Source organism: Xiphophorus hellerii, chromosome 10 (genome assembly GCF_003331165.1).
Source record: "Xiphophorus hellerii strain 12219 chromosome 10, Xiphophorus_hellerii-4.1, whole genome shotgun sequence".
Classification (NCBI taxonomy): domain Eukaryota; kingdom Metazoa; phylum Chordata; class Actinopteri; order Cyprinodontiformes; family Poeciliidae; genus Xiphophorus; species Xiphophorus hellerii.
In genome coordinates this window covers 1246229-1258491 of record NC_045681.1, presented here as the reverse complement: position 1 = coordinate 1258491, position 12263 = coordinate 1246229, and the positions used below count along the sequence as shown (strand labels likewise).

At 46.4% G+C, this 12263-nt stretch overlaps 2 protein-coding genes across 5 annotated transcripts; one reads left to right on the top strand and one right to left on the bottom strand.

The window, feature by feature from the left end:
• Nucleotides 1–221: 221 nt before the first annotated feature.
• On the bottom strand, nucleotides 222–9006 carry znf646 (zinc finger protein 646). 4 transcript variants are annotated; one of them, XM_032574346.1, is made up of 4 exons: nucleotides 8742–9006; nucleotides 4995–7037; nucleotides 3370–4227; nucleotides 222–2639 (listed from the first exon to the last, which is right to left on the bottom strand). In XM_032574346.1, exons 2-4 carry the CDS (start codon nucleotides 6875–6877, stop codon nucleotides 1985–1987), a joined length of 3396 nt encoding a protein of 1131 aa, XP_032430237.1. In that variant the 5' UTR covers nucleotides 6878–7037; nucleotides 8742–9006; the 3' UTR covers nucleotides 222–1984. The 4 variants fall into 4 exon arrangements, with proteins under 4 accessions (XP_032430237.1, XP_032430236.1, XP_032430238.1 ...); XM_032574345.1 differs by lacking the exon at nucleotides 8742–9006 and adding an exon at nucleotides 7955–8085; XM_032574347.1 differs by lacking the exon at nucleotides 8742–9006 and adding an exon at nucleotides 8025–8084.
• On the top strand, nucleotides 8443–11360 carry znf668 (zinc finger protein 668). Its single transcript, XM_032574349.1, has 2 exons — nucleotides 8443–8573; nucleotides 9081–11360. Exon 2 carries the CDS (start codon nucleotides 9089–9091, stop codon nucleotides 10994–10996), a length of 1908 nt encoding a protein of 635 aa, XP_032430240.1. The 5' UTR covers nucleotides 8443–8573; nucleotides 9081–9088; the 3' UTR covers nucleotides 10997–11360.
• The last annotated feature ends 903 nt before the right edge of the window (nucleotides 11361–12263 follow it).

Here is a 12263-nt window from a genome sequence, read left to right as displayed (position 1 = left end):
TTTTATCCTCAATGTTTTTCTTTAATAAAATAAAAATTAAGCTTCATTTTAAGATCTGAGTTTTTATCTGTTAGATCTGGAGCCACAAGAGGCTCTTTGTCTCGCATCATTTATTAAACAATCATAAATGTACCTTTTTTTGCCCTGTTTTTTTATACCCTTTAGAAAAACTTCTATATTTATAACATAGTATGAGGTTCTGATCACAAGAGTCAAATCACTCAGTAAATGTTGTTTTTATTAGATATTTCATTTTTCTCCCATTGAAGAAACATTAAATGAGGTCCGAACAACATTTTCATCAGAATTCACAACCTGCATATAGTATAATAATAATAATAATATAAATATTAATAACAATAAAAGACAGTCATAATGTCCCAACCCAACACTGACCTGTCTCTGCTGGACAACGGACCGGACCGGACCGGACCGAACCGCCACGGACTTCCTGTCCTCAGGACACATTTGTATAAACAGGAAGTGGCATCATGAACCAAAGAGTCTGAGTGTTTCTGTTTCCAACGGCAACAGGTTTCTGAGGTATTTCATAAATGAGGTCAGAGATCATTAAATAGTCACATATAAAGGCAACAAATATAAAAAAACAGAATTAACAGTTTAAGAACATTTTTGGTTGAGATCATGTCAAAAAATCAAAAAATGTTTAAGATTGGAAAAAGTTTTTTCTGTTTTGTTATTTTTCTTCATGTTTTAAAGTTAAAATGAAAGGAGCAACCAGGTTTATGCTCCCATAATGCATCAGGATTCAGCTAAAAAAACGTCTGAAATGCCACGAGTGAAGAAATAAATCATTCAGGTTTTCACTGATACTTTTACCTCTCTGGAAAAGACGACAGAAAAAGCCTTAAAGTGAAACTAAAGTTTAGTTTAAAAGAGAAAATGGCACAATTCTCTTGATCCTCTTTAAAATAAACGTCTGACTAATAATCCATTACTTTTTGTTTCCCTGGGGAATAATTATGACGCGACACAGAGACGACGTATGGATGAGGAGCCATGTTTTTTCTGGCTCTGTGCATGGAGAGAGCTGAAGCTAAAAATGGCAACTCTCAGTCTCCATGGCAACCATTAGCCGACCTGCTGCAAGTATCAATATGAGAAGTTTATTACAGATTATTACATTTAAGGATTTTTATGCATCTTCACCAGAGGTCAGGTTGATCCTTCAGAGGGCATCATCATCATCATCATCATCATCATCTGACTGATGTTTTAAAGGCTACATGATATTTATACAGCAGTCAGAAAACTTTCTAGTAAAATACACACATAATACAGCAATAAATAATCAAATACATCCATTAGGCAGAAAGTACGACGGCGAATCAGGGACACTGCAGATGGAAAAAAGGAGCAATTTCACTCCAAAAAAGTCAAATATTTTCAACTTAATCTAAGAAAAAACATGAAAATTTCTCAGTTTCAAGAGTCGAGACATTTTCTCTAAATTTGTGATTTTTCTCTTGCAAATTTTTGAGAAGTTTTCTCATTGTTTTCACTCTGCAGTGACCCTGATACGTAAACCGGTTACTAATATCAGCAGAACTGGTTAATATTCTGGCTCCGGATCTCATCCAAACCCAGGAGGTATTTAGTTGCTCTGAATGTCGTTATTAACAGATAAACAGAGTTTATAGTTTTAGTTTGGTCCATCAGGATATGAAAACGTTCAGATTCAGTCTGCAGGTTTCTGCTGAGTCAGTCACACTCACCTGGATTCACGCTGAATAAAGACAGAATTCTGTTACCTGCTAACCGGACCTTCCAGAACCACCACGTCTCTGAACACCAAGGAAATCTTTCTGAGGAAATACTGCTTACAATTACTGATAATAACAGGATAAATATCATGAACATAAAGACGCGCTTCTAGTGCCACATCCAAGATGGCGGCGGTGAGGTGTGATGTATTTATGTCAGCAGTGATCCTCATCCCGTCATCATGTTGTGCAGCATGATGTCACAGGAAGGCCTCCAGGTCGCTGCCTGGCTGCGCGGCGCTCTGGTGCAGCTTCTGATGGTGCCTCAGGTTGGACTTGCTGGAAAAGGTTTTCCCGCAGCGCTGGCAGTCGAACGGTTTCTCCTTGGTGTGGATGCGGCGGTGGCAGACGAGCTGCGTGGAGACGCGGAACGCCTTGCCACAGGTCAGGCACTGGTAGCGCCGGGGCTCGGTGTGGATGCGGCGGTGGTTCTTCAGCGCCATCAGGTTGGAGAACTCCTTGCGGCAGACGGCGCAGGAGAAGCGGCCAGTCTTGTGGCTGTTCTTGTGGTTGAGTAGCGACCCGGCGTGGCGGTAGGCGCGGCCACAGTGCTCGCACACGTGGCTCTTGTCCTCGCTCTGCGGGTCAGGGTTAGGGTTAGGGTCTGACCCGGCAGTGGTGGCGGCCGGCTTCCTGGCGTGAGCCACCATGTGGCTCTGCAGGTGCGCCGCCAGGCAGAAGGTTTTGCCGCATTCGGAGCAGCACTGGCGGCGGATCTGGGCGTGCAGCTGCAGGCCGACGGCGTCGGGAAACGTCCGCAGGCAGAAGCTGCATTGGTGCATCACTGCGGCGTGGGACTTCTTGTGGTTGAGCAGCGATCCGGCGTGGCGGTACGAGCGGCCGCACAGGTCACACCTGAGTCACAAACATTCAGACTGGAACCAGCCGATGCCTCAAACAGAAAATCTCCCATCCAATTTTAATCCATTTTATTTAGAGCTGCAGTGTGTAACTTTTATACAAAATATACATTTTTTACATATTAGTGGAAACTGTCATCATGAGCCTGAAAAATAGATAAAAATGTGTCAGATCTGGGTAGTAACTAGTTACAGTTACTTGAGTAACTTTTTTTAACTAATGTACTTTTAGGAGTATTCCTAAGCTGTACCTTTTACTTTTACTTGAGTAATTTTATTATGACGTATTTCTCCTCTTACTTAAGTAAAATTTCTGGATTTTCTCCCGACTGAATGAACAACAAACTCAGACACACAGCTGCAGCTTTTGTTAAACTTTCATCAGTTTTTTTATTGAAAGAAACTGATTTTGAAAAATTTTCTTTTGTCTGATTTTGTTATTTTTTGTGTTACTTTTATAAATTATTGTCATTTTTGTCTTTAAAATTCCAAACTTTCCACTTAACTTTATATTTTAATCTGTAAGATTAAGTAATTTAAAATATGAAATGATTGATAATTTGATCAGTTTCTCAGTACTTGAGTAGATTTTCTACCAAATACTTTTTTACTGTTGAGTGAAAACATGTTAAAGTTATTTTATTTAGTTGAGTCAGGTTTTAGTCTTTAGATCTCTGTGGTTTTCACAGTTTTTATGTTTGTGGATAAATATCTCATAAACTCACCTGAAGCACTTCTGTCCTGTCTCTTCCTGGACTGCAGGGGGCGCTGTGACCTCCTGACCCCTGAGGCAGCGCTGCCTCTTCCGCCCGGTCTGATCCTGGAAGCTCGGCGCCGGTCCGTGGAGCCGCTGGTGGTTCTGCAGGACGCTGGCGCGGCGGAAGGCCTTTCCGCACGCCGCACACGCGTACTTCCTGTTCCTGTGGATGCGGGCGTGGCCGCGCAGCGCCGCGCGGTTGGTGAAGCGCTTGGCGCAGACGGTGCAGCTGAACTCGCCCGTCTGGTGCGTCCTCTTGTGGTTGAGCAGCGAGCCGGCATGCCGGTAGCTGCGAGGGCAAAGGTCGCACCTGAACGGCCGCTCCTCTTCCTCGCAGGAGGGCGCCGCCTGCTGGTCGGAGGACTTCCTGCACCTGAGCCCCGTCCGGCCCGTCCGGCCTGCGGCGGCGTTCGGTCTGAGCGCAGCGCAGACATGCGCCTGCAGTTGCGCCGGGCCCCTGAAGCCTCTGCCGCAGCGCTGGCACAGGAGCCTCTTGGCCAGGTGAATCCTCAGGTGGTTGCTCAAGGCCAGCTGGTTGCAGTAAACGTTGCTGCAGACGCTGCAGGAAAACTCGCCCGTCTGATGGGACTTCCTGTGGTTGGCCAGACTCCCGGCGTGGCGGTACGTTCGGCCGCACTGGTCGCAGGAGAACGGCCGCTTCTCGCCATCCGGTGCTGCCGCCTGCCGCCATCTTCCCTCCGGCAGGACAACCTGGACCGGATCGCTCAGATCCTGGGTTTTGGCTCGGTTCTGTTTGTGTTTTCTCAGATGGTTCAGCAGCTGCTTCTGGAGCTTGAAGGCTTTTCCACATTCCTGACAGGCAAACCTGCAGAAACAAACACCAAACATCTCAGTTCATCACCACAAACCTCAACCTTACATTACAAAAACACTGAAAAGTTCATTATTTAAAGGGGCAATGTCATTAAAATAGACTTTATCTTTCCATCATGTTGTAATGTTATTGATTCTTTATTGCCTTTTTGAGAAATCATTTGATCTCCATAGCAACCAGTCAGCTACAAAACGCCTGGATGGACCTAGCCCCGCCTCCAAGGTGCAGTTCCTCCCCCACTCATTTCTTTCTATCTATCCATCTATCTATCTAGATACGTAGATATCAATACATCAGTCAGTCAGAAGCATCCAATCAGAGTCAGGAGGAGGGTCTAAGCGCTGTCAATCACTCTCCTACTTATCTGTATCCCTTGCTCTTTGCTACACTGCAACACAGTTACAAATGCTAAGGCTAGTTAGCATGGCTACACACGATGGCAGATAAACAATTTTGTTGTTTCCCACCTTAACACATTTATCAGCACGTACACAAGTGTGATGGACAGCACTAAGACCCGCATCCTGGCTCTGATTGGTTGTTTTTGTAGATTGCATTAGCAGCTCAGCGAGATCGATCTTTTCTCAGATTATCTGTTTCTGATTATCTGACGATTTTAACAAACATGGAAAAAAAATATTTTATAAAAATCACGTCCTGCAGCTTTAAATGAAAAACCTATAGCATGCATCACTTTCTTATCTGATTAACTGTCAGAATAATCGATCAATGAATCAATACGTTGTCGATGCACCGACCTCTTGAGGTCAAAGTGTGACCTCTGGTGGTTCTTCAGCGCCAGCAGGTTGTAGAAGCGTTTCTGGCAGACGGAGCATCTGAACACGCCCGTTTTATGGGACTTTTTGTGGTTGAGCAGCGAGCCGGCGTGGCGGTACGACCGCCCACACTGATCACAGCGATGCTGGCGCTCCACGCCGCCACCGCCACCGGGCCTCAGTTCCTCCTCCTCGGTGACCTTCACTTCCTGCTTGGCTGCGCAGTCGTGGCTGCTGAGGTGGCTGTAGCTGATGCAGGAGACGCCGCAGCTGCTGCAGATCAGCATCTCTCCGGACTCTGGTTGTGTGGGGTCGGCGCCCTGCGGACCGCCGTCGGACCGGGTGTGGCCCCTCAGGTGGCTCCTGAGGGCCGCCATGCTGCTGTAGCTGATCCCGCACACTGAGCACTGATAGTCATCGTCCTCGTCGGGATCCTCATCTTCTCCGGCGCTGTTCCCATGGCAACCCTGCTCAAAGTAGTTGAACTCTGTTGTTTCCGGGCTTTGGGCGTCCCTGGGGTCAAAGGTTAAGTTGTAGGGCCGGTCAGCAGGTGTGTGTTGGTGCAGCAGGATGCAGCTGTGGGATTTGACCCCGGCTACGTCTGCAAACATCTCGCCGCAGTCCGCGCACATGTGCGTCGCCATGGCAACCTTGGAGCAGAAACCCCGAGTGGAGAACGTTTCGCCGTCTGCGTTGTCGGCGGCCATGTTTTCCTGATCTGATCCAAACCCGGTCTGGTTCTGCTGGCTCACAGGCTCCGGGCAGAACCAGCTGTGTTCTGCGGGCGGCAGGGAAGATGGCCGCCGCGGTCGGTGGAGGCGTAGGTGGCTCCTGAGGGCGGCCAGGTGGGGGTACTGCTTCCTGCAGACGGCGCAGCGGAACACGCCCACCTGGTGGGAGCGCCGGTGGTTGATGAGGCTTCCGGAGTGACGGTAGCTCTTCCCACAGGTGTGACACCTGAAGGGTCTCTCATCCGGATCAGGAGCAGACGTTTCTTCTTCTACAGCGCTCCGTGATGAGCTGATTACCGCAGCGTCTGTTGCATCCGGACCGTCAAACCCACTCAGATCAAAGTTCTGTAGAACCTCTGCAGCAGATGGACTGAAGCCGGACTCCGGCAGGGAAACATCGGGCTCAGGCGAAGACCTGTGCAGCTGGATGTGCTCCTGGAATTCCCTATTTTCAGGAAAAAACACCTGGCACAGGAGGCAGAAATTCTCCGGAGTGTCCCGTTTCTGGTTATGGAACAGGTCCGGTTCTGACCCGGTAGCTGCACTTTGATCCATCTCGCCTCGCGTCCTGTGGGTCCTCTGGTGGCTGTAGAGGGCGGCCATGTTGCCACACAGCTTAAAGCAGACGGTGCATTCAAACACGCCCAGCTGGTGGCTCTTCTTGTGATTGGTCAGGCTGCGCTGGTGGATGTAGGACTTCCCACACTGGTCGCAGTGAAAGGGTCTCTTTGGCGCCTCGCTGCAGCGCTCTGGCTGCAACGTGGGAATCGCAGCGATGTCTGCGTCCTCGTTACGTTCAGGCTGCTGGTCGCATTCCCTGCCCTGTGTGGATCTGCAGGGCAGATGAACCGTCTGGTGCGTCTGCAGCTGCGCCGCCAGACGAAAACATTTCCCACAGTCGGCACAGGAGTACTTCCTAAGCGAGGCGTGGCTGCGCAGGTGGTTCTTCATGGCTGAGGCGTTCCAGTTTTCTTTCCCACAGATGGAGCACAGGAACGAACCCACTTCATGAGTCCGTCTGTGATTGGTCAGGCTGCCGGCGTGTCTGTAGCCACGCCCACATTCGTTGCATTTGAATTTGCGGTCGTCCTCTAGTGGATGATGAGCATCCATGCGCTGCAGCGGGCTGGACATGTTGGGACGCTGTCTGCAGTAAGAAATCCCAGTCCTGCCTGTGACACGGCAGCCCAGCACGCAACCGTCGCATTAGTTCTGCAATTTATTTCCTGTGACAGGAATCCAGATCCTTCTGCAGGACCCAGGAACCATTTCACACGACACCACGAGAAGAAATCTGGAAAAGAGAGTTAGATGATTACTGACCAACAGAAGAAACAAATCTGCCAAATATTAAACTGAGAAATTGTTAAGTTATAAAAAAAACACCTTATGATGAAGATTTTATGTCACTGAGTTGTTTTGCAACTCTTAATGTGGACAATGAAAAGTTTTTTTTCTACACATGAAAATGAATTACTACTCCTTTTTTATTTTAATTTTTAATTTTGTGTATTTTAAATATTTTTTTCCTTTTTAAAATCTCAGGTATTTATTGTTGTTCTAATAAATACTAAAACCTTAGGATGAATATTTTATGTCAGTGTTCTGCATCTTGTTAATCACTGAAATCACTTCTTGAGGCAAAATTACAATCAGTATTCATCAACTAAAAAAACACAAAAAAACTAGAATGTACCTTTTACCTTTTTTATTCCATTTATTTAGATCATATTTATATGATCTCTCTCTCTCTCTCTCTCTCTCTCTCTCTATATATATATATATATATATATATATATATATGTATATGTATATATATATATGTTGTTAATCAGTGGGGGAAAAAAATAAAAATTCAGAGAAAAAAAGTATGAAAGCTTTTTTTATGGCCCTAATCCTGTTCCGTACTATTCTATTCCTATATAAACCTGCATAATCAATTTAACGTCCCTTTTAAACTGAGTGGGTTTTACTTACAGGCTAACATGTCTGCACCTGTTTTACAAACTGGACCAATAACCAGAAAACAGCGGCTATCTACAATTTAATAAAACATATTAATATGTTTGCCGAGAGTAAAACAATATTACAGTAAAGTCAGTTGTAACTGAGCAGTTAGAAGAGGACAGCGGCCCCCAGTTAGCTAAACAAACATCCGTCCTTCAATAAAATACAGGCTTCACGACGAAGAACGTATTAAAGATTAAATACCTGGAGATGTTTTTAATGCCTGCACTTATGTTGTCTGTTTTTTAACCTATTTTTCATATAAACGACAAACCCTTTTATCAAACTGTCCTTTCTTCTTCCATCCACATCGCTCTGGTTGCTAGGAAACAGGAAATGTGTAGCAGCGAAATGCTTCCGTCTTAGCAGCACCCAGCTAAGTGGGCTAATAATTGTTTATTTATCAAGGCAAACACTTGGTAACCCTGAGATTTAGACAAATAAAATAAATGAATAAATAAAAAAAAGTCACATTAAAATGTTAAACTTTATAGGAAGTACCGGAAATTGTTTAATGTAGCTGTCTGAGACGCCTACATTAAATAGCTGACGTTGCTAGCGATGCTACCGTGTAGACGTAAGAATACAAATATTACTATATTAATTTAAAATATTTTTTATTCTGGAAGTGGTTATATTATTTTTATCTTATTTTAATAGTTAAACATTAAACACATTATTGATGCACACTCTCTGGCTCGTTGCTGTCGTCATCAGGGTCCTAGTGCCGACGCGACACCTCCTCCAGTAAACAGCGACTCTCGCAGTTAAAGCTACCGTCTCTCCGGGACTCAGTCTGCCGACTGTTTATGAACCGATTCCGGTAAGAACCGATCGTTTTTGTTTTAAAGAACGCTTTGGGGAAAGGTTGGTGGTTTTAGCGGCGTCCGTTCCTGAGATCTGCGGTCTGATCTGAGCAACCAGCGGTCCTAAAGCCAACCATTTTGAGTCAACATGAATAGCCTGACAGCTAGCAGCGGCGGATACATACATGTCGTGTCCCGCACGTCGCGCCCCCATCCCGCTGACATGGAGGGTTTAATCAGAAGTGCAGTCTGTTGCGGTGGCAGCCGTGTCTGCACAGCTGTCACTGCAGCGACTTCCTCTGTCATCAAAGCGGTTAGCTTATTGTCCCTGAGGTCCTAATGCCAGCCATTTTGAGAATAAATAACAGCATCCCCACATATTTCTGTGATTATGTGCTACCTTTTCTGTTCCAGGATGTTCTATTTGCAGTTTCAACTCATCTGATCAACATTAATTCATCTATTTCCTGTTATAATTATTTTATACTTACTGCAAATCTGTTTTTAATTTGATCTGCTTTTAGAAATAAAAATGGCCTCCCCTCAGCCTGGCAGCCCGCCTCCTGCAGAGCAGTTTACCCCCCCAGAGAAGGATGATGACAGCAAAGAAGAAGAAGAGGCTGTGAGGGATCAGCCGGTTAAAAAACGCGGCAGAGGCAGACCTCCAAAAGCCAAACCCAGCTTCAAATGCTCCACATGCACAGAGACTTTCAAAAGCATGTCGGCTCTGCAGAGCCACAAGCTGGCAGCGCATGCAATGCAGCAGCAACAGCAACAGCAGCAGCAACAACAGCAGCATGCATGTTCTGAATGTACCAAAACATTTTCTAGCAAAGCTCAGCTCTCCAAGCATGAACGCACCCACTCCTCCCAGCGGCCCTTCCAGTGTCCGGATTGCCACAAGGCGTACAAGACGACCACGGAGCTGCGCAACCACAGCCGCTCCCACACCGGGGAGAAACCCTTCGTGTGCCCTGAGTGTGGGAAAGCCTTCATGCAGGCTATCTGCCTGCGGATCCACACGACGCAGCACAGCGGTGAGCGACCGTATTCGTGCCCCCATTGCAACAAGAGCTATCCCACCCTGTCCAAGCTGAAGGTCCACGAACGCTCCCACACTGGAGAGAAGCCATACTTCTGTGCCGAATGCGGGAAGAGTTTTGCCGACCCCTCTGTGTTCAGGAAGCACAAACGGAACCATCAGGGCCATCGTCCGTATGCCTGTGAGGAATGTGGGAAGACGTACACGGAGCTGAAGGACCTGAAGAACCACGAGCGTTCCCACACCGGCGAGAAGCCGTTCCTTTGCTCCGACTGCGGCAAGGCCTTCTCCCGCTCGTCATCGCTGGCGTGCCACCAGAGAATCCACTCCCAGAACAAGCCCTACCAGTGTGAGCAGTGTGGGAAAGGCTTCACGCAGCTGTCCTCCTACCAGTCCCACCTGCGCACGCACTCTGGGGAGAAACCCTTCCTCTGCCCCCAGTGCGGCAAGATGTTTTCCGACCCATCCAGCTTCCGGCGGCACCAGCGCGCCCACATGGGGTTCAAGCCGTACCCCTGTGACAAATGCTCCAAGCGCTTCCGGCAGCCGGCTGACCTGGCCGTGCACGAACGCGTCCACTCCGGGGAGCGGCCATACAAGTGTCAGAGCTGCGACAAGGCCTTTGTGGCATCCTGGGACCTGCGGCGCCACATGCTGGTGCACACCGGGCTGCGGCCCTTCTCTTGCACCGAGTGCGACAAGTCGTTCACTGAGCGCTCCAGCCTCAACAAGCACCGGCGGGTTCATTCCGGAGAGAGACCCTTCAAATGCGAGGAGTGCCTGAAGTCATTCGTGGTCTCCTCGAGTCTGCGGAAGCACGAAAGGACTCACCTGGCGGAGCAGCCAGAAGATTCAGCCTCCACCTCCACCACCGGCTTCACCCCCCACACCACGCTGCCACAGTTCTCCTGCGCCCTCTGCGACGCCACCTTCGCCTCCTGGGACGAGGTTCAGGCCCACGAGGCGCTCCACCCGGCCGACCCCGCTGCGCTGCACGTCTGCCGAACCTGCAGCGCAGAGTTTGGCCAGCTGGGGGAGCTGGAGGAACATGCCAAGCAGCACAAAAAGCTGCATGTCTGCGACAGCTGCGGGAAGGGCTTCCAGAACCGATCGGGGCTGCGGAAGCACCAGAAGATCCACTCGGCCAGCAAACCGCACCGCTGCCCACACTGCGGGAAGGCCTTCCTGTTCGCCGCGTACCTGCGCAAGCACCTGCGGACTCACCCCGCGGCGGCAGCGGCGCCCGCAGTCCCAGCTGTGGATGAGATCATTCACACAGATCCGCTTCCCTCGCCCCCGCCGGCCTCGACCTCTGACCCCGGCGCCATGTCTCTGACCGTACCTGTGAGCTCCTTCCACAACCTCCCAGATTACCTGGTCAAAGATGAAGGACTTTAATCTTTTAGAAAACAACCAACATTGTAAAAACCCACAAAAACAAACAAAAAAAGTTTGTTGGTGTAACTTATTAGGGCTTGATTGTTCTTATGATTTCTAACAAATATGATATAAAAATGTTTTATAATCTCTGATATAATCTCCTACATGTGCTCATGTTTTAATCTGTTTATAAAATCATTTCTCCTGCAAAGAGACGCCAGAAACTAAATAAATAAAATAACTCTTCGTCTCTACTCATCTTGAATAATTTGCATTCATTAAATGTGCTTTAAACCCATTTTTAGCCATTTTATTATTTGTTGTTCTAGTGGAAAAATGTTCACTGTGAAACTTTTATATCAATAAAAGAAACTTTTCCTCTCAAACTTGTTTTTTCTTAATCTTTCTGAAATAATTTTAATTTTTCAGTTTGGATTCAACATTTGGTGACTTTACTGTGAAGTTCAAAAGTATTCACACCCCTGGCAGATTTATATTAAAAATAATTTAATTTCTCTTCTGTATATTTTTATAAAATATATCTGCAAAGAACTCTACCTCTGCAGACACATTTATAAAAGTAAATTATCGTAATCAAACCTGGTCGTTTTGGTTTAGTAAATTATTTTTTATTGGAAATTAAATAGAAACCTTTATTGTCTCAACAGTCAGACTCTTCTCCTAATAACTGAACAGCTTTCTGCATGTTTCTAATGTATGGAGCTAAATTGGGGCCATAAAGTTTGTTCAAAGGGAAAAAAATGAAACTGAAAAATAAAACTTAAATCTTTTTTCCAGTTTTAAAAAGTTTTTTTTCAGACTAACTTTTTTATTCAGTTTCAAATCTTTTATTTTTCTGTCTGAAACTTTCCCCCCCCAGTTTTAAAATAAATTTTCAGTTTCAAATCTTGTTTTCAGTTTCATTTTTTTTTCATTTTGTACAAATTGTATGGCCCCATTTTAGCTCCATACGACTGGTATTTTGATAGTTTCCCTCTTTGAGGTTGGAAGGCCTTTTACCATCACCCTAATCTTCAGCTTCCTGCTCTGACTCTGTCCGCCGATCCAAAACGTTCATATCGCCTCCAAGCAGATAAAATATGTTAGTAAGTTTAAAAAATAACCTCCAGTCAGAATCTGCAGGATGTGAATAATTTTAGGCTTAACTGTTTGGCGTGAACCATTAAAAAGTGCATATTTAAGACTTATTTTAAAAATGATCATTATTAGCCTGCAGATTTTAAAGGCGAGCTTTAGGACAGGATGCATAAAATCAGGTTTTATT